The sequence below is a fragment of the Pantherophis guttatus genome, chromosome 1 (genome assembly GCF_059756535.1).
Source record: "Pantherophis guttatus breed Tessera chromosome 1, ASM5975653v1, whole genome shotgun sequence".
Lineage (NCBI taxonomy): Eukaryota > Metazoa > Chordata > Lepidosauria > Squamata > Colubridae > Pantherophis > Pantherophis guttatus.
In genome coordinates this window covers 234,066,882-234,094,563 of record NC_142063.1, presented here as the reverse complement: position 1 = coordinate 234,094,563, position 27,682 = coordinate 234,066,882, and the positions used below count along the sequence as shown (strand labels likewise).

The window sequence follows — 27,682 nt, the reverse complement described above, 5'->3', positions numbered from 1 at the left end:
TCAGTCTACTGTACTTTTACCTGGATAAGCAGTGTAATGTTTCAAACCAAAAAAGAAAAGTCCAGATGCCATGTCTCAACTTCCAGGCAAGCCTGAGAATCTTCTTTAACATACTTTAAAAGATGTACTTAGCAACAGATGGAGGCTTTGTTAGAATAAGTTGGGTTCTCTGCTTACAAAGATATGGATTCATCTGGAAGCAGTTTATAAGTAGTCATATAAGTCCAAATAATTGGTATGATGGCTGCTTTATGGATTTGAAGACAAGTGCATATTACACGTTGCAAAGCATTTTTTTTCAAAAGGGTTGCTTAGCCCTACTACTTATTTTTTATGTTCTGTGTCATGTTCTGCTCTCCAGAGATGTAGGCATTTTGAAATGTATAAATACTGGATTTTATTTTATTATATCATACATTTTAATCACACCAATCCTCCCTCTTTATTTCATACAAATATAACCCAGAACAGTCCTCCTAGCAAATTTGTTCTTGTTTGATGCTTAAAGATTTCAAAACCTTGTCAAGAATCAGAGAGGGAGTGAACTTGTGCTAAGTGTCAGGACTTTTTCCTTCGATGCCAAACAAGATCTGAAATATGTGTTCACTTTGATGAACCTTAAGAAATTCTAGGAATTGACCAAGGTCCATGTGATAGTCATTCCTTAATCCATAATCACCGTGAGCTTGAAACTGTAAATCTTCAAAGGTCTGAAAGAGACGGAAACTTTCCCCATTTCCTTCTGCTTCTCCCGTCTCAAGATGCTTGCAGGAAATGTGTTTCCAATTGGGATATCTAATAATACGCCAAAACTCTTCACAGTTTTCTTTCGTGCCCTCCACACAAATCACCCCAGGCTTCCCAGCTAGGCAGAAACCAGTCAGATTTAATTTCTTTCCATATTCAAATATCTTTTTCCTCAGTTCTTGTCGGTATATGTGATGGCTGTAAATCCACATGCGTTTAAATGGTGCTTTGACTATTTCTTTCCTTGTCGTTCTTTCACAAACTTCACTGTTTTGTACTCTGAATGTATGGTTATCCTGTAACCACCGAACAGCTGCACATATATAAAGTTCTTCGGGCTCCAAAGTAGCAATATAAGACCTAAGGTCTTTATTGAGCTGCAACTGTTGTTGCCTGTCCAATGTATTTGATCTCGCAAAAAGTTGTGGTGACACGTAGGGGTAACTGTGAGGCAATTCCACCTGCAAATCTACAATGGCCTAAAAAGGGTGAGAAAAAGACAAATAACATATTTTGTACTTAAGCAATTTTTTTTTGGGGGGGGGGGGAACTGTATAATCAAGGAAATACAGGAATCCAAACCTGAAGCAAATTCATTAAAAAAAAATATTCCCTTCATACAAATATTTTGCATATCCAATATGCAAAACATTTGGGATAATTTTTATTCATTTGCATACAGTACATGTACAAGAACAAAAGTATACCAGACAATTCTATATACTGTACAGCCATCACTCAGTCTTTTCATGCATGCTCTCACACTACAGAGCTCTAAGTATGGTTACTTACAAATTAAGATTACTGCACAACACACAGAGCTGATATAATGTACAAGTTCTTAAAGATGGCAACTGCGACTGGAATTTCCATCACTAAACAATGTTGTCCATAAAGCGTGACCACATCCCTTACCGCGGCAATCCCTGTGGCCCCAGTTGCTGCGGTTAACCAAATCTCATGGTTATTAGTGGAACAACATTCTGTTGGCTTTCCCACAACCAAAATTAGTGGGGAAGCCCACAGGAAGTTGCAAGTCCCATGCCCGCAGGCGGGTAATTTATTTCTGGATGAGGTAAAGTTCGTGCTTTTATAATCAGTGTGATAACATTAAAAAGCTAGTTAGCAATAACATCAGCATAGAAGATACAGTCACCATGACTCTTGTGACTCTTGATTGTATATAAAATTGAATATGAATTTTCCTTTACTTCTGCAATCTAAACTTATCGCACTTTGATCTGTCTTCCTGGTGGCAATTCTTCTTTTTCTACCAATTTTTCACCAATCCCAGCTTTTTTTCATAACTGATACTGTTTTTCTATATAAATCAGGTTATATTACAAAATGACATAATTTAGTCATGTCAATTTAGTTAATTGATGTGATATCCAAGCATACACATTATTAGCCCTTAACTTCAAAGGCAAAGATACAAGCCTTTAGCAATGCTGAAGTTTCTAATTCTAATGTTCTGTTCAGTGAGGTGACCTCTGATACAGTACAATTTCCTGGGTCTAGAACAATGATAAATAAATAATAAATAAATAAAATAAAAAGAGAAGGTGAAACAAAAACTGTAACCTGTAGCAAGCAACTATTTTATTTAATGCATTGTTAAAACTGTTCTGAAATCAAAGCACAATTAGATATGTTCAAGCAAAGACTGGATAATCAGGATGCTTTAACTGGGATTTCTGCATTGAATAGGCTGGACTTGATGCCTAAATGGCTCTAGAGGAGCGGCTCTACATCATAGATCAAGATTTAAAGTAGAAAAAAAAACAAACTTCAGAAATGGAACAATTTTCTTCAATAATCATGTAGATGGTGACTATCTTGGGGTCCCAGATACATAAGTTAAAAAAAAATACCCAAAAGAAGTCTGTAAAAATATGCCCAGTGAAGCCGCATTGTTAACTAAAAAAGCTTTTAGGCTATCTACATGGATATCTTCAATGTCCTTGCAGACAGGATAGTGTATTATAGTCATTTATTTAATCTTTAAATGCAGTACTATAATGTAATCTACAGTTGGAAAAAAAATGACTAAGGCAAAATCCAACCAAGCATGTATTAAGGCCTATTGGTTAAAATTAGTAATTTTACTGAGATTGATTCACAAATGTTTACTAAACTGACGTACAATTGGAATTCCTCAATAATAACAACCAATGAAAACAGATGGCCTCACCTTGGTTTCATTTATAGGAACAGCAACTGAATACTCAATTTTAGGCGGGAGATTTTCAGTTGTATTGTTCAGGTACTTCTGAATATTCTGGAAAACATTTTCATCTTGAAGAGTTATCTCTCCTTTATTAGGAAACATAGATAAAAGCATTTCCAGTTCTGCCACTTGAAGCTCAAGACTGTCTTTTATGTTGCTAGACATCATGACAGATGCAACATCGGTCACCTAGAAAAAAGAGATATCAAATCAGGTAAAGTTTCCTTGTTCTTGCCAGCATCGACTCAAAAAAAGAAAAAAAAGACAGTTTGGAGGGCCTGATTTTTTTTCCAGCTGAAATCTTTATTAGGGTGGAGGTTCATTCTCTGAGCTTGTGGATTGATTTCTGAATGTTTTGGTACCAGGCTAGGTAACGAAACATTCAGAAACCAACCCCACAAGCTCAGAGAACGAACCTCCACCCTAATCCTACACCCGAGCAACAGATATTTGCCACTATCGCAAACATTTCTTTATGCGTAATCTGTCCTTAGATTTAGGCATTAGTTGTAAGGAGTTGAAAGAGGTTGTACAGAGTAGAACCAAGTCCCAGCAGAGACATTATGGAGAAACACAAGAAATAAAACAAGAAATAGAAAAAGCCCTTTAAAATTGTGGAAGCATAGATGTCCTCCTGGTTGCTCAAGAGATGCAAAGAAAGAACGGCTGCTTGGAAGGTACTAATCAAAAGGCAAAGGAAATGGATGCCAACCCTCAGATTGATACAGTAGTCCTCTATTAATGGCCATGAGTCCAGTGACCATTTGAAGTTAAGACGGTACTGAACAAATAGTGGTTACGATCACCATTGAAGTATATACTTAGGTACTATTTTTTTATACTGTTCCAGGTTTCACATGTATTAATGGCTCCATTAATACAGTGGGGTTGGGTAGCTAATGAATTTAATTAATTAAAATGTATTTTTAGTATTTGGTTGAACAAATGTTTTCCTTTTCCACGATTTTGTTAGCCAATTCCTCATCTTCAGATCTTTTGCCAACAATATCTCAAATATGTTAGCAGCAGTCAACATGATGTTTTTTGTTTTTATTATTCATACCTTGGTATTTGTATGTTTTATTCATTCATTCATTCATTCGTGAGATTTGTTTGCCACCCATTTCGCCATGTTTGTGATTTGATGATTATTTGTTCTTGTGATGTGGATATTGCTTTTAAAAAATAATATGTTTGTGTTGTTTGACTGGACGTCAAAATGTCCATCGGTTGCCATCAAGGAGCAATGAGAAGCATGGAGAGAAAAAAAAATAGAGAGTGGCTACACTGGAAGAATAATGTGTTTTCAGTAATTTTTGCACTGGATCTTTGCAGGCTGGCCAAACCCAAATAGGAACAAGTCAGTGTTCTGAGTTCAGATGAGAAATAAAATAAATCAGGGCTTGTAAACAAACCATGGCTTGTCACTGGGGTTTGCTGTCTAATGTACATTTTGTTATAATCACAGATTTCATAGTCAGAGGCTGTTTAGGGTAACGAAGATCTTACATTTTCATTATTGCAGAGTTCATATATCGATTTAATTTGGTGTCCCTGTTGGATGCAGTCCATTTAGAAGCTCAACATAACTAGTTTCCTCCTAGCTTCTGCTGTAAATGGTAAAAATCTCCCCTCATCCCAAAAACTAACAAATCTTTGCTAAATAGATTTACACAGAATTGTTCAGAGTGAGCTGAAAATCCAGGGAAGTCATATTTAATTATAAAATGTATAAAACTTCTGTGACTCTAAGTTGGCCTAATCAAAACAATTGCCTCTTCAAGTCATCCTGTATCAGGTTTACCGTGAAGGTTAACTGAGAAGAAAATTCCACTGATTTTCATAAGCAGCCCAGCTCCCTTAGTCTCTTAATCCTGGCTACTAGCCCACAACGGAGCAACCGATAAACCACGCTTGTCTGCATATGTTCAGTCTGTGAGCTCTGCAAAATGAGCCCCGTGATGGAGCTCCTCTCTTGGTCCTCCTAGAAGGCAGAGTCCAATCAAAGTCCTCTTTGGGCAGGATCTCCGGACTCCAACACTCTCCCGCTCTTGCAATATTCCATGCATAATTGCAACACCAAATCCGAATGTTTAGGAAAACTCCAAAGATGGTAATAAAGCAGCCCCCATTTCTAGGGTTACTAGATCTGAGCTGCAAAAATCTTCCCTCCACAAGGCAGAAAAGAATAAGACGCTCCTACATCTCTTTGCCACCATCTTGGGGTCATCTGGTAGCCCGACTATTATTATATGCCTGTTACATGCCTCCAGGTCATATAATCAATTCATTTCTCCTTTCGGGAAGTTGTTGCTGATATTCTATTTGGTTTGATCTAATCTAATACAGGTAGTCCTCGATTTACAACCACAAGTGAGCCCCAAATTTCTCGTTAAGTGAGATTTTTGTTCAGTGAGTTTTGTCCCATTTTACGACCCTTTGTTGCCTCAGTTGTTAACCGAATCACAGCAGCGGATAAGTTAATACTTATCTGGCTTTTCCCAATTGACTTTGCTTTTCAGAAGGTAGCAAACGGTGACAATGTTACCCTGGGACACAGCGACGGTCTTAAATATGAGTCACTTGCCAAGGATCTGAATTTTGATCACCCGTTCATGGTAAATGCTGCAGCGGCCGTAAGTGTGAAAAGCGGTCATAAGTCACTTTTTTCCAGTGTCGATCTAACTCCGAACGGTCACTAAACCAGCCGTTGTAAATCGAGGACTCCCTGTAAAAGGGGAAGGAGGCCCATCGGGGAAGGCCAGGCTAAAGAAGATGTGGTCGTTAAGCAGTTTTGAATTCTAAGCAGAGCCCTGGCTCGCCACTAACCCACTTTGCCGCCTGAGATTCCTGCCCGAGCTGGCCGTAACACCCCGGAGTCGAGCGACGCGCTTGATTTCAGAGGACCACGTAACCGACCGGCCAGCTCACATCGCCGCAGGCGAAGGACGTGAGCCGGGAAGCGCCACGCACTCCAGCCCCGGCCGCGGCAGGCGGAGGAGTGGCTGGGCTCTGGAATGGCGCCTGGGCGTTGATCGAATGTTGCAACACGCCTCGTTCTGTCCCCCCCGCACGCTCGGCCCGCTGATTGGTGCATCCGGGAAAGGCGAAAAGGAAACGTGTTCTGAGCCGATCCCGGAAGGGCCCTTCAGAGGTGGGCGCCGTTCTCTTTGCAAGGAGCTCTGCAGGTAATCTGGTTGCTTGGGTGGCTTTGATCGTGGGTCGTTCCAAAAGATAGGGGAGGCTTTCTGCCCGCAGACGCTTCATGCGCGTTAGAACCTTGTTTTTATATGCACCGAGACAAATTCCTTGTCTGTCCAATCACACTTGGCCAATAAAAATTGACTATTAATGACTATTAATTTCCGTGTCATATAATATATGTGGGTACATGCATAATTTTGTATGTATCTGTATGTATGTATTTAGTTATGTTTATGTAGTGTAATGTTGGAGGTGGTGAGCCTTTGAGAGCTGTATGCAACGGAATTTCATTTTATTTTAGTTATTTTTTTTAAATTAAAAACAAACTTTATTAAACATAAAAAGATAAAATACCATATCGGGTATATACAGAATACATTTATATTAATGCGAACAACATTACTTACTCACAACAAAAAAATAGAAAAAGAAAGCAAAACAAAACAAAAAAGAAAAAGAAAAAAAATGTAGAAAGTGACTTTGTCACTTTATCACATCCTTTATCTTGTTGAAGGTGCCTGTTCCTTAATTTTATTGTCTTACAAAATTTTACATTTACTCTCCTTTCTTTTGAATTATCCAATCGTACCATCTATTCCACGCCGTGTAGTATTTTGAGTCTACCTTATCTTTTAACTCAAATGTTAATTTATCCATTTCCGTACAATTGTTAATTTTTTGGATTATTAGTTGATCTGTTGGCAATTGATCCGTTTTTCAATATTGATCTAGTGAAATTTCATTTTAATGTATGCCGATCAGTGTACATTCAAAGTGACAATAAAGTTATTCTAAGTCTAAAAAAACAAACAAAAAATCTCTGCCAACTCCTCGCTTAAGTATAGCTTGGATTGTGGGAGAGTGTTGGGATTGAAATCGGTGTGGGCTCCTGTAATTGACTCTCTAATTTGCAGTTTCCTGGGTATCCAGAAAAAGATTGATATGGAAAAGGAAAGTAACTAATCCCCCAAGATCAGTTTCCGTCTTCTCCCTTTTGGTGCCCAAGCAGGGAGGCGACCTGGGATTGATTGCCAGAGGATAAGGAACAAAGTCCTTGTGAACAAAACCGGATAATGAAGTTGCAACACTTTGTTCTGAGCTTTTAAAAGTCTTGTATTATAACTACCCTTGGTGAATAATGATTCTGGTAAAAAAAAATCCCAACCATTTTTAACCTGCTTTTTATAAAGCGTAAGGAATAGATTCTACTGCGAACGAAATTCAGTTTTCTTTCCTAATAATTTATATGGCATGATTTTGTTTTACAGGATGTGCAGCTCTAATTTCTGGCAATAAATTAGTGTCGTTTCTTGTGTACCCTGCAGAAATGGATTCCGAAGCAGTTACAAAATACTCAAAACTGCATGCTAAACCTCTGGGACTTTTCCTCCAATATGGAACGGCTGGATTCCGTTGCAAGGCAGAAAACCTCAACCATGTCATGTTTCGTATGGGACTGCTGGCTGTCCTGAGGTCCAAGAAGACCAAATCCACTATTGGTGTGATGGTTACAGCCTCTCATAACCCTGAAGTAAGGAACAGCATTGCAGAGGAGAGAGCTCTGGTTCTAAAATTATTTGGGCCTTGAAAACAATGTCTATTAACTGTTATCTCTCTGATTAGTTAAGACGCTTAGTTTAAACTGGAAAATGTTTTTTTTAAATTAGCATCATTTTAGAATACAGGTAATCCTCGATTTATGGTAGACCATTTAATGGCCATTTGAAGTTACAATGACTTCAGAAAATGGGATTGTGGCCCATAAAGCACTGTTATAAAATGTTATGCCCTCTTGGTCACATGACTGCATTTTAGGTATTGAACACAATTCAGCCCTGAGTTACAAATATTCTGTCGGTGCGGTTTGGGTGCTTGAGAGTTGACTCAAATTTACAACTGGGTGTATCGTCCTGTGTATCATCACGTGACTGCAATTTGTGACTTTTTTTTTTGCAGATTTCTGGCAAAAACCACAACTTTGGGAGAAGGGATTCACTTAATGACTATGGGGTTCCCTTAACAAATGTGTGGTTTTGATTTACAACTGTTTCTTAATGGCCACTGTAAAAACAGTCAAAAAATTGGGTCCATTCATTTGGGGGGCTCGGCTTATGATCACAATGACTTACGACTGAAATTCCGGTCCCAATTTTGGTTGTAAGTGGAGAACTATTTGTAGAGTTACCTGTAAACTACATGTTAAATCTGATTGATTCATTAATTAGGTATAACTTGCACTTCCTGGAACTTTTTCATAATGTGCTCCGTCGTCTTTGTTCAATTATTTACAACACAAACATATGCATGTTTACTTTGAAATAAGTCTCACTAAGTTCAATGGTGCTTTTTGCAATATAAGCATGAATAGGAGTGCCACTTCTGATTTTTCAAAAACGTTAAATCATTTTACCTTTTTTGACATTCTTTTTGAAAAATTACAAGTTTTGGCATGATTGATTTAATTAATTTTATTTTTATTTATTTATTATAAAAGTGTTATACTTCAAAACAGTTTTCCTTGGGCAATTTACAACACTATAAAGGTGTGCAAAATCTTTTAGACATGAACCATTTTAAAGTCAAAGCAGTCCATTGTGTTCTAAGCTTAAAGCAAGTGTTTAGAGTTCCAAACACTTCGAATTTGAAACTTTACACACTTTTAATATATTTCTTTGCTTCAGAGAAACTAAACCCTTTTTCTAAGCATGCCATCAATTTTAATAGTGATCATTTTCTGCCTTCCTCCAGGAAGACAATGGCGTGAAGCTGATTGATCCTTCTGGGGAAATGTTGGCCCCTACCTGGGAAGAACATGCCACATTCTTGGCGAATGCAGAAGAGCCCCAGTTACATTGTGCCCTGACTGAGATCTGCCAGAAGGAGACGGTGGACCTTCAGAGCAAGGCCTTCGTTGTGATTGGTAGAGACACCCGGTAAGCCAGAAAGTCGATACATGTCTTGCAGGTCAAAGGGCAATATATATATGTTCATCAGGCTGTTCATTGGGATCAAATGAATTCACAAGAAAGATTCACCTGGAAATTGTGGCATTTGTGATCTTGGGGGGGCGGCAGAAAGTGGTGGATGTCCATGGTTATTATGGTGCCTTTTCAGACAGACTAAATACATTCATCTCCTTCAACTTCAACTCCTACAACAATTACTTGTATAAATGGGGAATTGTATTGTCTTGTATTTTCTGTTAGGGATTGCACCAGTAGAGGCTAAACCAATTTTGTTGTGTATATGATGTACAATGCAGGAGTGGCTTCTACTTACTTTTACTACTGGTTTGCAACAGGGCCACGTGCATGCCCTTTTGTGCATGCACAGAAACTTCCTGATGACGTCGCGGTCGATGAGCGGAGCCTCCTGCCCGTTTTACTACCAGTTCTATAGAACCGGTCCAAACTGGGGGCAGCCTACCACTGGTACAATGACAATAAAGGCTATTATTATTATAACTTTACTTCCACACCACAGTGAGAATAGTGTGGTGTAGTCCTATAATAGTCTGCATTCATCCATGGTTTCCTGATGGCTGTTTATGAGTCTATTTTGTGCTGGTTTTGCTTATAGAGAGAATCTGGGCAGAGGAGGGAGGAGGTGGCTATAGATGTTGGACCGGCATTAAAGGGGAATCTTAAAAACAAGAACTGGAGGGGAACTTGGGGAAAAGAAATTGAGGTAATACAATACCTGGTACCTAAGTTGGTCCTAGGCCACAGGTGTCAAACTTGCTGTGTCACGTTGCCATCATGTGACGTTTCGTGATGTTTTTTCCATTCGCGGAGCTGGGTTGGACATGGCCTGTGCGTGATGCATTCGGCCTGCAGGCCACCAGTTTGACACCCCTGGCTGGTCAGCAATCTGTGACTCTGGAGCCACATGTGACTCTTTTATGACTCTGCTGTAGATCCCTGTTGCTGGTCAGCTTCACAATTGATAGGGCTTTCAGTTAGGACAGGTAGAGGAAAAAGAATGCTGCACTAGGAGGAGACATTGGTGGGAGAACTGGACTTCCAGTTAGAAGAGGAAAAAGGACGCTGCACTAGGAGGAAACTATGGTGGGGGAACTGGACCGTCAGTTGGCTCCAGAATTGAACGGGGCTCCGGTTAGGACTTTTGTGGCTCTTTGAGTGTTTAAGCTTGCCGACCTCTGGCCTGGACAATTCTGTCTGTTGAAGATCTTTGGTTATAACAACACAGGCTGCAAAAGCTGAGGTGGATTGGGGAGGATTTAGAAAGCTGAAGGCTTATTGATTTGCGGCCTACCTCAAGGAAGCTTGCTGATGAAATCCTGGGAAGACTTCTGAAGATCTGAAGAGTGGGATCACTCATGGGACATGGTCTACCTTGCACAGCCTCCTCCTACCTCCTCCCCCATGGGGCATGATATGGTCATTCCTCATGGGAGATGGTCTATCTTGCACAGCTACCGTGCCTCCACCCCTATGAGACATGAGCCAGTTCCTTCCTTCCTCAGCATCAGTTGCATTTTCCTTTTATCCAGCTCAGAATTGGCTTTAATCCACTCTGAGCAATGGCACCTGAGACTGTAGCTCTGTTGGCAGTCACCTACTCGGGTGAAGGCAGTCACTCTTTACTAGCTCACATAAGTCACCTGAAATTCTGTAAAGAAGAAAGATGGGAAGCAGATGTATAAAATACATGAGGTAATAAATAGATGCCATATAAATCGTTGGGAACACCGTGGGAAATGCCAAGGCTTTTTTGGTGGCTCCTAATAAAAAAACCTGCCTAGAACTCTCTGAGTTGCTCACCTGCTGTCATTCCTTCCCTTTACAGAACGAAATCTTTTATTTGACTAGCATTTGTGTATTAGCTTGTATTTTGATGTAGTACTTTTAACAAAGTGTTTGTTTGTTTCTATGTTCTGCATGCAGGCCAAGCAGCAAGAAGCTTTCACAATCAGTAATTGATGGTGTATCTGTCCTTGGAGGTCAATATCAGGGTATGTTTGCTCTTTGATCACCATTTGGTTACTTATCCTATTTGGTTCATGTAGGTTTAAGGAAACTATTTTGGAAGTCTGGAACTTGGGGGCAGAATTATGCTTCGTATTGCAGGAGGTCTCTGACTCCATCTTTGAAATGTCCAGATAGAGCTGGAAAAGACTTTAATTGAAATCCTGGAGAACTATTTGGACTGGTAATATAAGTCTCACTTAATCAGCAGCCTGGCTCAATGCAAGCCAGGAATGGAACTTCTAGCCCTGCAAATGTGTTAACTACAACTCCCAGCATTCCTTAGAATTGATTTTTGAATGGGTATTGGGAATTGTAGTTCCACAAAATCTGGATTATTGCACTTCCCTTTTCTGGTAAAGGGCTTTAGTTGTGCATAGGTAAATGAGGGGACCTGGTGGCGTAGTGGTTAGAATGCAGTATTGCAGGCTGACTCTGCCCACACAGTAGGAGTTCAATCCTGACCCGCTCAAGATTGACTTAGCCTCCCATCCTTCCAAGGTCTTCCAAAATGGGGCCCCCGATTGTTGTGGGCAATATGCGGACATTGTAAACTGGCCAGAGAGGGCTGGAAAGCATTGGGGGACAGTATATAAGTCTAAGTGCTATTGCTATGGGTAAATGAATGCTTGACTCTTCTCTCTCTCTTACTAGACTATGACTTAGTAACAACCCCACAGTTACACTATATGGTCCGTTGTCACAACACTCATGGTACCTATGGAACGCCAACAGTGGAAGGCTATTATCAAAAGCTGTCCAAGGCTTTTCTGGAGCTTACAACACAGGTAAAAAGAACCATCTTCCCTAAAGAGAAGATCTGGCTTGGATTCTTAAGTGCATTTATTAAAAATTCATGAAAAATGTTCTCCCTAGAAGAGAGTTCTTTTAAAACTAGCAATAATCCCAGTTAGGGTAACAACACTCTCAAAGCATGAGCTAATGGATCAAAATGGACTTTTATCCTACTGAATAAGAACCTTCTTAGGAAAGTTTGCTGTTCTTCACCCTACTTGCTTTTGAATATGTGTAAAATATTTTTCCTGAAGCAGATGTATAATCCTATGAGCCAAAATGAATCGTCTTACATCTTTTATTTATAGTGCCCAAGGTTATACTTCTGAAATTCATTTATGACATTCTTAGCTTGTACTTGTTATTTTTATAAAATACAAGCTGGACGCCTATGCTTTGCTACGAAACTATGAGATTGGGCGTGATAAATTGACACTTAAAGCCTGAAACTTAATGTAGAATGTGTAACTCCGTAGCATCAGAGCGTGTTAATATAAGGCAAGTGGCAATTGGAACAGAGGGAGAGGGGGAGTAGAATGTCCCAGCCCGCAGGTTGGATGAGTCATGCACTGGCCACGCCCACGCATGGTTTAGCGAAGGGGTAGCATCAGAGTGTGTTAATATAAAGCAACTAGAAGTTGGAACAGAGTTCTTTTCAGGTGCAGAGGGGGAATAGAATGTCTAGCTCCTTAGCATCAGAGCGTGTTAATATAAGGCAACTGGCAGTTGGGACAAGAGTTCCCAACTGCCTAATGTCAACTCCTTAGCATCAGAGTGTGTTAATATAATACTGTATCTGAAATATTAATGCTCTGATGGTCATTTCGAAAAATTATTTCTTAGCGAACACCTTGAAGCCAAGAAGAACATACGTGCCAAATTTCAAGTTTGTAGGCTTTACTGTTCTCGAGATTTCATGATGAGTGAGTGGTATTTGGCTTTTATATATATAGATGTACTGACCTATATTCAATGAATATAGTTCAATGAAAATAAGTTGTAGTGGCAGGACAGACTCTGTAAAGTGAAAGTTGGCAGTTGGAAATCTCATTTCCTCAAAACTTGCTGGGATCTATCCACCTTCTTTCCTGAACTTCCTTTTGGTTTCTTTTCTGCAGGCTGCTTCCCAGACGGATGGCCGTGGAGGACTGAAGATCGATTGTGCGAATGGCATAGGAGCCCTAAAACTCAGAGAAATGGAACCCCACCTTCCAGAGAGCCTTACAATACACTTGGCCAATGATGGCAGGGAAGGGAAGCTCAACCACATGTGCGGGGCTGATTTTGTCAAAGTTCATCAGAAGCCTCCTGTAGGTAAGCCACTAGAAGACTAGGCCTTTTTAAAAGGGTTTAAATGAATCTGTCCGCATAATAGAATAGAATAGAATAGAATTCTTTATTGGCCAAGTGTGATTGGTCACACAAGGAATTTGCATACGCTCTCAGTGTACATAAAAAAGAAAAGATACATTCGTCAAGAATCATAAGGTACGACATTTAATGATAGTCATAGGGTACAAATAAGTAATCGAATCATATTAGGAAACAATCAGTATAAATCGTAAGGATACCAGCAACAAGGTTACAGTCATACAGTCATAAGTGGGAGGAGACGGGTGATAGGAATGATGAAAAGATTAATAGTAGTGCAGACTTAGTAAATAGTTTGACAGTGTTGAACTAAGGTCACCTCAAAGAGGGATGAGTGGCAAACAAATGTATGAATGAATGAATACCGAAACTGGAAAGAAAAATTGTAACTTATTCCTGATGGGAAAAAAAGATCTAAAAATATAACTTGAAGGAAAGAAGGTTTGTAAGAAACTCAGAAACAATCCAATCTCATTATCCCCAAAAGTGATTTTTCTCTACAATATATTTTGCCTAAAGAGGCAAAATTGATCAAGCCTCAATTGTTTTCAGAATTTGGGTGGGGAAAGAGTTACAGGCTTAGCAGATTCTTTTTACTTTGGTCAGAAGCCTTTCCCAGAAAAAGTCAACTTGTCCTCCTTGCCAGATGCGAGTTCAATTCATTTCTTTGGCCAAAAAGATACCAGTAAATGCCAGATGAAAATGAACCTACTTAATTATAAGCCCAGTAGTCCTTGACTTAATGTTTAACAAAGGTCCAGGATTACAGTGGCTCTGGAAAGCCATTGCAAAACATTGCACTACTATCTCCTGGTCACATGACCATGATTTGGTTGCTCGGCAACCTGTTGATAGGTATGACTGGTCGTCAAAACGCCTGGTGATCATGTGATTACTATTTGAAGTCTTCTCTGTTGGCTTCCCCAGAAAGTCGGTGGGGAAACTGTCAGGAAAAGTTGCAAACTGTTCCTGAAGAGGAGGACTCCTTGTTTCTGGGGGTGGCTGAAAAAGCTGCCTGCCAAAGGGAGCTGAATTTCTTTGGCAAGAGACTGAAGTGGAAGTAAAATCCTAAAAATGCCACCTCCATTCATGCATCCTGCTGAAGAAATTCCCTTCTGGGCATGCAAAGGAGGCAAACTCGTTCAATAGATCAGTTGTACTCCTTTATTAACATTCTGACCCTTTGGTAGATTTGTGGTAGAAGGGGAAACTTAAAATTGTTATTTTGCAGTGTGAAGAATATCTGTGCTTGACTATCTATACAACTCAAAGGAGACCAGTAAACATTTCTCTAAAGGTGGCCTGTTTGTAACTTCACCTGTTTGCATTGACTATACTGGGTAGGGCAGATGGATGCTGAATGTCATCTAAACACATTGCCCATTCTTGATTTAATTTGGCAGTTTATTTTGGAAGTATGTAAAAACAATAACGCAGTAGTCCTCAACGTTTTGGGTACCAGGTTCTGGTTCCTTGGAGAGTGGTTTTTCCATGGACCGGAAGGGCTGTGGTTTTGCATGCTGCCTGCATCCCGTGGTTGGGGCTTCGCTTGTTTGCAAGGCCTGGTTTCTAAAATGCCTTGGCTCGATGCCAGTCCATGGACCAGGGTTTGGAGACCCCTGCCATAGCCTTTACCCTCCAAATTCTTGCTAATGAACACTTCTGCATTGCTGTCTTGCTTGTTAGGACTACAAATGAATCCTGGTGAGAGGTGCTGCTCGTTGGATGGTGATGCTGACCGAATTGTTTACTACTATGTAGACACTGCTGGCCATTTCCATCTTCTGGATGGAGATAAAATAGCAACTCTAATCAGCACTTTTCTTAAAGAACTTCTGATAAAGGTAATTGATTTCCTTTGGTTATAGCATTACTCTATTCTACTATGATGCACAAATAGAGCTTTCCTGGTGCACAGTGAACACAAACACTTGTATATTTGAGATATCTTCTATGTGGAAAGAGTGTGCAAATGAAATGCCATTGTAAAAGATTCTTATTTCTTTTTCCTAAACGTAGCTGTATAGTAGCATAGCATAGCATAGCATAGCATAGCATAGCATAGCATAGCATAGCATAGCATAGCAGTATAATATTAACTGTATGGTGATTAACAATTTCTACAGTTGCCTATTTTTTAAAAAAGAGATAAGAGAATTCCTTTTGAGAAAAGTACAGTAAATTATTGAGAATTCATTTTAAGAAAAATGCAGTAAATTGTTTTCCCCTAAAGTATAGTGCTACTTTTTGGATGGGAGGTGGGAGCTGTGTTGTGTTTTGCAAAAGGCAACAATTGGCTGCTTCTTAGTTTTCAATGAAAATTAAGCATAGCAGAATTATTATTATTATTATTATTATTATTTTTATTTTTATTATTTATTTATTTATTTATTTATTTATTTATTTATTTATTTATTTATTTATTTATTTAAATTTGTATACCGCCCTTCTCCCGAAGGACTCAGGGCGGTGCACAGCCAAATTAAAATACATACAATACAAAATTTAAAATAATTTAAAACAGAATTAAATCCAATTGGCTTCCCGAAGTGTTTAAAACCCATTACCCTTAAAAACCCTTTAAAAATTTTAAGCCAGCCCAGCTTGCTGGAATAGGAAGGTCTTCAAAGCTCGACGGAAGGTCCGGAGGTCCGGGATTAGTCGTATCCCTGGGGGTAGCTCGTTCCAGAGGGCGGGTGCCCCCACAGAGAAGGCCCTCCCCCTGGGGGTTGTCAGCTGGCATTGCTTGACCGACGGCACCCTAAGGAGGCCCTCTCTGTGGGACCGAATTGGCCGGTGGGAGGTTATCAGTGGCAGAAGGTGGTCTCGCAAATAGCCGGGCCCTATTATTGATGGGGTCAGGTAGGCCATTTCTTCAGCTGATTAAAAACAGATTTATAAATTGCATTAAACCAAAACCAAACAATCCACCTTATACATATAAATTCAGACTAGTTTATTCACAGGCAACTTGCAGTAAAACTTTAATTTTACAGACCCTCATTCAGGGGAAATTGGATGGAGCAGACTAAACTTTAGCTGGGGCTTCACTTCACAAATAATAGTCAATCATTTTCTGAAGTAGTACATGCACTTGACATAATCGATACCACTAGTATTCATCATCATCATCATCATCATCATCATCATCATCATCATCATCATCTTTTAATGACCTCATGATCCCTTGCGGGGTGGAGTCTGGGCAACTGAATGAGCTGAGTGATTACTGGCAGGATGCCCTTCCTGTCACCAATGTGGAGTTATATTCAGCAGATATATTCTCATCATGCCCAGAGAGAAAAATATCTGCCTCTACCTACGATCGAACTCACAGCGTCCTGATTGTGGGGCAAGACCTCCACCTCTAGGCCACTGCACCACTCAATCAATACCACTAGTATTAATGGTATTAAATATATAATCACAAGTGGTTGGCTTTCATGACACACTTCCTCTCCAGATGGCCTTATTAAATCATAGTTTTACGATAAAATCTAAAAACAATGTTTATTGTAAAGAGGAATCTAATGTATGCCCTGAAACCTAGCTTGTACTATTAATAAATGATGGAATAGTTCTTTCTATAATCTTGATGTTAAAAGTAGGTTTGGTTAATGATTAACATGTTTTTCCACCCAAAAAGAGAGGGGCAGTGCTTTTGATCTTCAAGATCAGGAGAGAAAATATTTCCATCTCTCTGTAAACTTAAGTTCTTAAACTTCAAAGGAAAAGATCCATGCAGTTTTTGTGAAGTTGAGTCTTGTTTGTGGAATGTTCCTTTTTCTGCTTCTTCAGGCTGGACAAACCTTATCTTTTGCAGTAATACAAACAGCGTATGCCAATGGGAGCTCTACTGGTTATCTGGAACAAACCATGAAGGTATGAATTTGATTTCTTCCAGTCTTAGGCAAGCAAACAAAATGACCATGGCTGAAACATCAACATGGGATAGGGTGAGAGAGGGGAGGTTATTAATTGCAACCAATTTTTGTGTAATGCTTACCTAGAGAGAACCTAGAAGAGCTTCCTCCAACAAGCTACCTTCCAGATGTGCTGGACTTGCAGCTTTACTCTTAGTAGCCTGGGGTTGGCAGCGATGCTTTGCTACACATCTGGAAGACAGCAGGTGGGAGAAAGCTGGGGCGCCTTTTTTTTTTCTTTTTAAGAGAAATAAAACGTTGATGTTGTTGATTTTTCCCTATGTATTCCAAGCACTGAATTTCATGAGTATCACTTTTGTAAAAATAAAAATAAAAATAATGTATGTAATGTATTTTAAACCGATCCTTACGTGTGCTGCTTTCTGATAATTTGGAGTTTTAGGAAAAGTTTTAGGAAAAAAATCCCAAAAGTTGCTTCCATTTTTACTCATGCGCTCTTGACTACCCAAGAGTTTGGAACAAAAACATGGCTTGTTCCTTGATGAGAAGGCAGCACAATGAGAATGCCATTGCTTGGGCACAATTACTTACTAGAAAATCAGTTCTATTTGGTTTTATTTGATTATTTAAGTAGGATAACAGAAACCCCCTCTCTTTTTGCTGGCTATCTTTCTAAAGTTCTGTGGCTGCATTCATAAAACACACTTAACCTGGTTATGCCACTAACCCTTAACTAGCCAAATGGTTTGGATTCGTACAGAGTGCTATCCATCTGCAAACCTAATCAGCGCTGGCATTAAGCATGTTTTCCCTATTGCACATTTCTGCTAGATCTTTATCTACCCCAATTCAATCTGGCAGACTGATCTCCTCAGCCAAAAAGTGTCGGCGGGCCTTTTCTGCAGTAGCCCCTGCTCTGTGGAAAATCCTCCCCTTGGAGATTAGAATGGTCCTAATCCTGCAGAATCCAATCTGGGTTGGGCACTGGGACCAGAGGTTTAGTCTTCCGAACTTTCAGACTCATGTGCTGGAGCCCATCCTCAGGGAATTTCTCCTTTACCAGTGAGAGAGAGAGAGAGAGAGAGAGAGAGAGAGAGAGAGAGAGAGAGAGAGAGAGAGAGAGGGAGAGAGAGAGAGAGAGAGAGAGACCCTGTCAGGGAACCTCTCTCTAACACAGTCTGCTAGAGAGAAGTTCCCTGAGGATGGGCTCCAGCACAAGTCCGAAAGCTTGGAAGACTAAACCTCTGGTCCAGTGATGAAATGAAAATTTTTTTGCTACCGGTTCTGTGGCATGGTGGGCGTGGCTTGGTGGGGGGGGTCATGTGACTGGGTAGGCGTGGTCAACTTTTTTTTTTTTACTTTTTAAAGCATTTTTACTACCTATTCGCCTGAACCGGTATTAAAAAAATGCTTTAAAAAAGTAAAAAAAAAGGTTCCGATGATCACACGGCACAGCTGATTGTCAATTGTCAATCAGCTATGCCACATGATCTTCGGAACCTTTTAAAAACTTTTTTAAAGCATTTTTTTACTACCAGTTCGGGTGAATAGGTAGTAAAAAAATGCTTTAAAAAAATATAAAAAAAGTTCTGACGATCGTGCGGCACAGCGGTGATCGTCTGAACCTTTTTTTTTTTTTTTTTTTTACTTTTTAAAGCATTTTTTTACTACTGGTTCACCCGAACTGGTAGCATTTCACCCCTGCTCTGGTCCCGGTGACCGATCCTTATTGAATCCTGGGACACGTATATTTGCTTTCATTCAGTCCTAATCCTGTTAGCCTTTCCTAAAGCTTTAAAAACTTGGCTGTGTTCCTGATCCTGGGACCCTGAATATGTTAAAGGACTGACTTCTTGGTTTTATTGTTAACCGGTTAACTATCTTGGCTGCTGTGTATATTTCTTTTGGAGATTTTTATTGTTCTTAAATGCTTTTTTTTATTGTTTCAATAGTTTTGGAATGTCTGAATCCACCCAAGGCTCCCTTGTTGGTGTTCAGTTTCACTGGTGTAATGCGCTTCTTATCATCTGTCAGGCGTTTCTCTTCTGAGCCTTGAGGGAATGCTGTCTTTCTGTGTTCCAACTTTTCAAAGATTATGTTGCTCGTAATGCAGAATTATACACCCATCACATCGCGTCTGTCTTTCTTAGGTGCCTGTTCACTGTGCCAAAACAGGAGTGAAACATTTGCATCACAAGGCCCAGGAATTTGATATTGGAATTTATTTTGAAGCAAACGGTCATGGCACAGTAAGTATGCATTGGTTAACCCAAAGGAGTCTAGAGCCATTCATCAGGGTTTAAATTTAAACCAATGAAGCATCTCTTTTTGAGCACAAGGCGTGTGAGAGAATGTTGATTGTGTTTCTCTTCCCTTTTTTCCTCTGTTGATAGTCCTCTGTGTTTTTCTTTCAAGGTATTGTTTAGTAAGGCTGCAGAGGATAAGATAAGATTCCAGGCAAAAGAAGAAAAAGATATCCAAAAAAGAGAAGCTGCAAAGATGCTTGAAAACACAATTGATCTTATAAATCAGGTAGGAATGTTGGTCCATTACTAACTACAGAAGCTTGTCTATAGTTGTCTAGAAGTCAAATTTGGCTCCTAATTGCACATCAGTATCTATTCATAGAGTTTCCTTGGTAAAAATAGAGATTTCCTATTGTCCTCTTCCCAGATGTAAGTTTGTTTCCCAAATTAGTCTATAGTTCTTATCTTCTCAGATACGCACCAAGGAAAGATTCTGATTAGCTTTCTCAATCAGCAAAGCTAGCTTGACACTACTACCACTTCAAAGCTGTTCCAAGTCTTTTGTCTTGAAAAGAGCCCCTTGATTGTATTTTGAAGTAAATTAACAATCTAGGCTCCATCTGAGTTACGGAGTATATACTACTTTTTTAAAAAAATCAGTTAAAATTCTCAAAAGTGTACCATCTCCAGTTGGCAAATAGGGAGTCACCATTTAGACAAAACCTGTCCTTGTTCTTATACCCTATATGTCCATCCTTAGCTGGGATGCCTTATATAAGTGCAGACTTAATTTTTAAAATTCTTAGTGTTCCCTATTCAGTTGAAGATTATTATTGGGAGAATCTGCAAGGCTTTTACCATACTGCAGAACTTTGTAAAGGTAAGGGAAATGGCTCGAAGAAGCCATTTTGGAGAGAATGGTAGGAACTATTTTTAAAACAGGGTAAGGTCCCATAGGTATTAGGGTTCTTTTTCCCCTAAGTAAGTATTGGAAATTATCTGTAATAGCTTCGTAGCCATTTTTCAATATGCTGTGGTTTGAATCAGTTAACTGACTTAAACCATATTCTGTTCCATCGATTAAAAGGGTGACTATATTTTCAAAAGTTGGTTTCAGATTCAGCAGATCTTTGAAGCAGAAGTGGGAGAAACAATACGGGAGCATGGTTACACTTTGGTGATCAGGAAAAGCCAGCATCTAAAAGACTTTTGTATGGATTTTAGTCTCAGAAGCATTTGCTGTAGATTAGGTTCCTTCAAACAAAAACTTTTTGTGAACAATAAGCAAAGCAGACATGCATAATCAGTTAAACAAAACAAATTGGAGAAAGAACAACTCTAATCTATAGTATCATTGAGCCTCAGTGGCGCAGTGGTTAGAGTGCAGTAGTGCAGGCTATTTCTGCTGACTGTCAGCTGCTTGTAATTTGGCAGTTCAAATCTCACCAGGCTCAAGGTTGACTCGGCCTTCCATCCTTCTGAGGTGGGTAAAATGAGGACCCAAATTGTTGGGGGCAATAGACTGACTCTGTAAACTGCTTAGAGAGGGCTGTAAAGCACTGTGAAGCGGTAATATAAAGTCTTATATACCACTTCACAGTGCTTTACAGCCCTCTCTAAGCAGTTTACGTGCTATTGCTATTTTGACCTAAGGAATAGATTATGTAGAGGCAAAAGCTCCTTACATGCATTATTCTTACCATAATCTGAGTCAGTTTTAATACCAGTTTAACTCATCTGCAAAGCAAGATCCTGTAATTAGTACTAGGAAAACAGTGAGATCTGACAGTAGGACCAGAGTTAGAATCAGTAATGTTTTACAAAGTACCTGTATGAGAGATTTTCAGTTATCCAAGTGTGGAAGAGATTGATTTTTTTCCCATCTGTTTTTCTTTCCTTTTTTTCTTTTCTTATGCACTAGACGGTTGGTGACAGTTTCTCCGACATGCTTGTGATCGAAGCCATCTTGGTGTTGAAGAACCTCACAATTGCACAGTGGGATGCTCTGTACACGGATCTCCCAAACCGACAGCTCAAAGTGAAGGTTAGTTGGAAATCAGAATTAAACGGGTTGTAACCATCTGTTCAAAAAAAAAAAAAAAAAATTGGGAAAAAAAATTCTGGGTAGAAGTGATCCAGAGATGGAAAGAGCAGAGGAAAAAAGAAACCACTAATGTCATTTGTGTCTGCAGGGAGGAAGGGAAATAAAGGCCATGGTACATTTCCTGTAAGAGATGAGAAGTTAAACTAATAAGTCCTCTGAATAGCTTACTCATCTCAGCAGTCTAGTAGACAGTGTGATGGACAAAAAGAAATGACAGAGTCTGCTGTGGGATTATCACCTGGAAGCACTCCACCTGTAATAAGACCCATACTGGGTCTTATTATAGGTGGAGATGAAACAGCGTACGGGGGGAGGTTCAAAAACTGCCCATGTGGTGCTTAAAAAACAGCCTGCATCTGAACATCAGCAAGACCAAGGAGATGGTGTTGGACTTCCGGAGGAAGAGAGAGGAACCTGCCCCGCTTTACATCGAGGGGGGCTATGTAGAGTGTCTCCTCCTTTACATTCCTGGGAGTCCATCTCAGTGAAGACCTCACCTGGAAAAACAACACAATCCAGGTGGCCAGGAAGACCCAACAAAGACTCCATTTGCTTAGGGTTTTGCGTAAAAACAGGGTGGAACAACAACTGATGACCTCCTTTTACTGGTCCACAATAGAAAGCGTCCTCACTTATTGCATCACAGTATGGCATGCCGACTTGACAGCTGCAGATAGAAAAACATTAGCGGGTGGTGAGCACAGCACAAAACATTGTGGGCTGTCCCCTGATACCACTAGATGAGATCGCTAGGGCTCGCTGCCTTAGAAGAGTGAGGAAAATCCTCAGGGACGACTCTCACCCTGGTCCTCCTACCATCGGGAAGGAGATATAGAAGCATAGCCAGCTGCTATGTTAGCAATATAAAACCGCTGATTAAAAGGTCGTAGCACTTCTCAGATTTGAATAGCAATAGCACTTATATACTGTTTCACAATGCTTTTACAGCCCTCTCTAAGCAGTTTACAGAATCAGCCTATTGCCCCCAACAATCTGGGTCCTCATTTTACCCACTTCAGAAGAATGGAAGGCTGAGTCAACCTTGAGCTTGGTTCAAACTGCCAAATTGCAGTCAGCAGAAGTAGCCTGCCGTACTGCATTCTAACCACTGTGCCACCACGGCTCATTTTAATTCTTTCCTGGTTTCCCCTCGGTGGAGAATTGATACAACCAGTTGCAATTTTAGCAGGTCAGACGATGTTGCTTATTTTTACTTTGACTTGCAGGTTGTTGATAGGCGGGTCATTAGCACGACAGATGCTGAAAGACGAGCAATTGCACCTCCAGGGCTGCAAGAAAAAATCGACCATCTGATTCAGAAGTTTAAATTGGCTCGGGCATTTGTTCGTCCATCTGGAACAGAAGACATAGTTAGAGTCTATGCCGAAGCTGACTCCCAGGTCAGAATGGATGTGATTCATTTAGAGCATGGATGTCCAACCTTGGCAGCTTAAACACTTGTGGACTTCAGCTCCCAGAATTCTGGGAGTTGGAAGTCCACAAGTCTTAAAGTTTTCAAGGTTTGACACCCCTGATTTAGTGTCTTTGTGCAGTAAATTGGGAAGTATTTCTAGAGCATGCAAGGAAGTCCTTTTCTGTCAGAAAGTTTCAAACTAGATGGATTGATATAATCCATAGGTATGCAAGCAACAATACATAGTCCTCTTGAAGTTTTACCATCCTCCTTTCCATTTCTTCTCAAGTTTATTGGGGAAAAGAGAAATGAAGACGGTTTTGTTGCTTGCTCAAAATCTTATTTTCCTTTCCTTGGTTTTCTGAAATATTTTCGGGCTATGAAAGATCTGCTGTTTCTAGCAGCTTTTTTGATGGAAAAATTGGGAACCCGGAGAGAAATTTGATAATAATCTGTCAAGTTCAACAATTTCAGAAAACTGTAATGGAGCACAATACGGACATTTCTAAAAAGAAACCTGTCCTTATTTATACTCTCCATTTACTTTTATGAAGGTTATCTTCCTATTTAAGTACGTTTTGTAAAAAAAAAATACAAACATGGAATAAAAACAGATGGGGGAACAGGGTGTTTAACGCCTCTCTTCAAAGCTTCATTTTTGGTTAAAAGATCCTTCTTTAAAATCTGCTCTTCATAGTGGAATGTATCCCAGGATTATGAGTTATTTAGAATTGTTTCACTACAGCACAAAATTAAAATTGACTCCAAGTCCTTAATAGTGATGAGCAGTGAGAGACTGTGCCATACGTGGTTTCTGAACTAGCGAGCAAAACAGATTCATTCAGAAAAAAAAATCTGAATTACAGGTCTGGTACATCTAAAAGTTCCCTTAGCTAAGATTATTTTATATTTACTTTAGTCTCATATTTTTCTCTTTAGGAGAATGCAGATAAACTCGCCCATGAAGTCTGCTTGGCTGTCTACCATTTAGCTGGCGGATTCGGGGACCCACCCAAGGCTGTTTGATGAAGCATCACACTTGGATCTGAATCATGAAATTCTGTCATAGAAAATCTTTATTAGCTGAGACATACTCAACATTTATTATTGTAAAAAAAACAAAAAACACTAGGAGTTTTCTGCTTCCTGTCCTTGGAAATTTCAACTTCAAAATGCTTTTCAGAAAATTTCAATCAGGGCAATCCTAGAGTTGGATTGTAAGTTCCTATAATCCCTAGGCAAAATGTGGACTGACTGGCTGAGATTGATGGGACTTTCAGTTTAAGCCAGCTGGAAAAGCGGCTGCTGGAGTAAATGTTGTACTATTTTAAGAGCAGACTTCAATTCCCACCATATACAACCACCAGAAAGAAAGCTACAGCAAAGAAACTTGTTTGCTGTAAGTTATGAAGATGTGTAGCATTCCAAGATCTCTCAGAGAAACAACATTCTGTAGAAGCACTCAAATATTTTGGGTGCATGTTTGAAGATGTTTGCCATGTCACACTTATTTGCTTGTGAACCAGGAACCCAGCATTGTTGGTGAAGATAATTTAGTAAAAAGAAAATCTTGATGATTAATGCCTTCATGAAAATATTCAAACTACTATTTTCAAACTACTTATTCATTCCATTTTTAGAAAGTAAATCCTGTGCAGTGGCCTAGGTGCATAGAAAGACATACAACTAGAAAAATGTGCAACTTTATTGTAAGATTTCTTAAAGACAGACCTCAAGATGACAAAAACAAAATGTACCATAAATATTAGGCACCATAATCAATATGTGCCAGTGATATTTCAACTTGATTCAGGCCACATCCAGAACTTATTTACAAGTATTTAAATTAAATACATCCTTGAAGTTTACATTACATACAAAGTATGAAAAAGGAAATTACATACTCTGGAAGGATGGAGTGGTTTCGTTTGAAATGAACATTACATAAAATAAAAGATTCTGCCATTTACATTTCATGTCTTGATGACCCCTTCCAAAAAGTCCTTCTCAACCATTTCTTCAATTTTTTGCCTCACTTTGCTAGAGAGTGTCTTTTGGTTCTCCATTTTGATGTCTTTGTTGGGAAAAGAGTTTGGGTAAAGCATGGGGCTCCCTGAATGGCCAATGCTCCTGCTGGTGACTTTGCTGTTGAAGACTTGGCTCAGGACATGGAAGAAGGGGAGAAGCTGCTCAATGCTGCGGACAGCACAGAGGGTCAGGAGCAAGTGGCCAGGTTCCCAGTTCAGAATCCTCCCCGAGCTGTCCTCTTCTGGATTTTTCTGTAAGCAGCAAGACAAGAGTCAGGACCAGACTTGGTACGTTTTTCCAAATTAAAGCCTCTACACATTTTCACCAGCCATCAAAGCCAGCACTTATTGATTTTACCAACTTGCAAATGAAGGTAACGAAACATCTTTAGCTGAATTTTTTCATCGAAGTCAGTAGTGCTTACTCGTCTAATCGTTAAAAAGCAAATCATTCCAACTGAGACCACTGAATGGTTCAATTAAACTTGTGCCTCTTATTTTAATGAAGTACTAAATGATGGGGGAAGGGGGGAATGAAGTTGTGTAGTGTAAGTCTTAAATACTACAAGGCTTAAAAATCACACCTGGCCCTGAATTATCCTACCCTTTATATACATCTCCCTACAATAACTCAGGCTACTGTCTAACTTTCAGCCTGTAAGGGGGAAGAGCAGCCTTGTTGGTGCGCATGGATGTAAATTCTAGTTTTCTAAGATTTCCGTAGAATCTGAACAGCAGTTATAATTTACCCATAGTTTAGTACCTGAACCAGATTTTTTTAAAAAAATGGAATACCTTTGCCCTTTTTCGTAATAGCTTTGCTAATCGCACAACGTATGGTTTGAATTCTCTCTGGTGGGTGCCTTGTCTTCGCACCTCCAACCCGGAATCGTCTGAGGCTTCTGGAATAAAGGCCCACCGGTACCTGTTGAGAGGAAAAACAAATCCACTTCTGAACTACTTTGCATATTCAGCAAGCAAGATTTGGAAAGAATCCCTACTCCTGTATTCCTGGAAGTATTCATATCCAGTGCTACATCCAGGCTTATCTTGATACCCAGGGCACTAACATGCAGAGAAAAAATATAACGCTTAATTAATACATAACAACTTTTATCAGATTGGAAGATCTGCTATTTTTCAAGACAACATCTTGTGAAATGGCAGTAAAGGGTTTGTTTCAAAAGTATCCCTAGCTGTGCTTATTGGGGCTTTATACAATCGTGGAATTGAAGGGGGACAATTGGGCCACTACATGCAATCCCCTTCTCTGTGAAGAAAACCAAATTAAAGTATCCCCATTGATAGCTGTCAAGCCTCTGTTTGAACATGGTGAATAAAGGGATGTGTGCCATTTACCCCAATAACTAGTTGCAGTTATTTACTAATGGGAATTTTTTCTAACATTCATTTGAAATTCGCCTTCTAATTATTGGGAATTATTTTTCTAATATTACTTTACAGAAAAAGAGGACATCCTTAGAAGGCAGAAGATAGCTTCTTTCATGACTCCACAAAAAGAAGCATCCCTTTCAGAACAGTTTTCTCCCATCAAACATATTTCTAGCATTTCTGGGTTTTACTTACATTTGAAACTGAGGAAGGTTTTCAGAAGGTAACGCAAGGGCCAAATCCAGAAATTTACAAGCTGACAAATAAAGATTCAGCCATCTCTGACTGTTGTAGGATGTAGAAAATCCATTGCCTCCTGTATATGTTGTTTCCAGCCCAGCAACAGATGGACCAGAAGTTCTGCAACCAAATGAAATTAATATATAAAAGCTGCTGGCCTGCTTTACAAATGAATACCGGCCTTACATCATAACAGTATTTTCCTTACAAAATTAGTAAGCCTATGTTATATTTGAACTTTCCTTTGGATAAATGAGCTTTAATACTACTGATAAATGAATTTTGGTATATCACTTCGCAGTTGAACATATGGGAAAGGAGTTCACAAAATGAAGAAATGTTACCATTGGCAAGGCAGATGAACTTACAAATTAATAAAATAAGAAGGGAACAAATGAATAGAGAAATGCTGGCTCAATGAATTATTTTAAGACAGGCATCTCTGCTAACCATCTGCTTAAAAATCATAAACACAAACCAAAGGGGTAATTGTCTACTAATTTGTTCAAAACTATATGAGTTTTAGAAGCAGCAGCAAGTCACAGACAAGGTTTTGGAACTCTATATACAAAAGAAAACTCCACAAGTCAGGAGCAAAGCAAATGAATCAAAATACAAAACGGTTCGAATGATAGGAAGTGGGAGGAATCACTCCCAAATTCTTAATGAAAATACAAAATAAAACCATAAATTGTATTTGGAATATGTGTTTATGTTGGCTGCATGACTATTTCTGTTTCTGGGGAAGACAGGCAAGAGGGCAAGCAAGCACAAACTCTGACAAAACTGCTAATGTTCAGACATTGAATATGGCTCTGAATCAACAATGCTAGCAATCTGCAGAAGAATGTTTAAACCAGACAGAAAAAAAAGACCCATCGCATAGCTGGCTTTTGCCTTGCTTTTTATAATCTTATCAAAGATCACAAATAACTATAATAAATACATTTCAATTAATTAGTTTTTCTTCCTCATTTTATAATACGGAGTCCTTGGCTAAAAATAACCTGATGTTTCTGACAGGATGCCCCTGTAATCCG

At 39.4% G+C, this 27,682-nt stretch overlaps 3 protein-coding genes across 11 annotated transcripts in view; 1 reads left to right on the top strand and 2 right to left on the bottom strand.

Annotated features, from left to right (window-relative positions):
• Nucleotides 1–372: 372 nt before the first annotated feature.
• Nucleotides 373–6,038, bottom strand: RWDD2A (RWD domain containing 2A). 5 transcript variants are annotated; one of them, XM_034408894.3, is made up of 3 exons: nucleotides 5,807–6,038; nucleotides 2,942–3,166; nucleotides 373–1,226 (listed from the first exon to the last, which is right to left on the bottom strand). In XM_034408894.3, the coding sequence occupies exons 2-3, from the start codon at nucleotides 3,143–3,145 to the stop codon at nucleotides 552–554; spliced, it is 879 nt and encodes a 292-aa protein (XP_034264785.2). In that variant the 5' UTR covers nucleotides 3,146–3,166; nucleotides 5,807–6,038; the 3' UTR covers nucleotides 373–551. The 5 variants fall into 5 exon arrangements, with proteins under 5 accessions (XP_034264785.2, XP_034264789.2, XP_034264788.2 ...); XM_034408898.2 differs by having other exon boundaries at nucleotides 4,782–6,031; XM_034408897.2 differs by having other exon boundaries at nucleotides 4,041–6,018.
• Nucleotides 5,917–27,345, top strand: PGM3 (phosphoglucomutase 3). The gene is made up of 13 exons (XM_060689144.2): nucleotides 5,917–6,165; nucleotides 7,507–7,712; nucleotides 8,930–9,114; nucleotides 11,089–11,156; nucleotides 11,824–11,957; nucleotides 13,083–13,278; nucleotides 15,022–15,179; nucleotides 17,134–17,217; nucleotides 19,370–19,468; nucleotides 19,635–19,751; nucleotides 21,387–21,509; nucleotides 22,796–22,969; nucleotides 23,923–27,345. Exons 2-13 carry the CDS (start codon nucleotides 7,509–7,511, stop codon nucleotides 24,007–24,009), a joined length of 1,629 nt encoding a protein of 542 aa, XP_060545127.2. The 5' UTR covers nucleotides 5,917–6,165; nucleotides 7,507–7,508; the 3' UTR covers nucleotides 24,010–27,345.
• The window catches only part of DOP1A (DOP1 leucine zipper like protein A), a 56,461-nt gene continuing 53,449 nt past the window's right edge, over nucleotides 24,671–27,682 (bottom strand). For all 5 annotated transcript variants that reach the window (XM_034431832.3, XM_087882542.1, XM_087882541.1 and 2 more), the window contains 3 exons: nucleotides 26,598–26,762; nucleotides 25,806–25,935; nucleotides 24,671–25,262 (listed from right to left, as the gene is read on the bottom strand). In XM_034431832.3, the coding sequence (XP_034287723.2) occupies nucleotides 24,957–25,262; nucleotides 25,806–25,935; nucleotides 26,598–26,762 (601 nt within the window). In that variant the 3' untranslated portion in view covers nucleotides 24,671–24,956. The remainder of the gene's footprint in view (nucleotides 25,263–25,805; nucleotides 25,936–26,597; nucleotides 26,763–27,682) is intronic.

Excerpts from the sequence above, each read along its gene's own strand:
- RWDD2A (XM_034408893.2), bottom strand. The coding sequence starts at position 4,549 with ATGGACTGCATCCAACAGGGACACCAAATTAAATCGATATATGAACTC. Across the intron at positions 3,167-4,486 it reads AACTCTGCAATAATGAAAAT|GTGACCGATGTTGCATCTGT; the intron begins GTAAGATCTTCG and ends TCTTTTTTCTAG. Across the intron at positions 1,227-2,941 it reads TTCCTATAAATGAAACCAAG|GCCATTGTAGATTTGCAGGT; the intron begins GTGAGGCCATCT and ends CACCCTTTTTAG.
- PGM3 (XM_060689144.2), top strand. The coding sequence starts at position 7,509 with ATGGATTCCGAAGCAGTTACAAAATACTCAAAACTGCATGCTAAACCT. Across the intron at positions 9,115-11,088 it reads GTGATTGGTAGAGACACCCG|GCCAAGCAGCAAGAAGCTTT; the intron begins GTAAGCCAGAAA and ends TTCTGCATGCAG. Across the intron at positions 22,970-23,922 it reads ATGCCGAAGCTGACTCCCAG|GAGAATGCAGATAAACTCGC; the intron begins GTCAGAATGGAT and ends TTTTCTCTTTAG.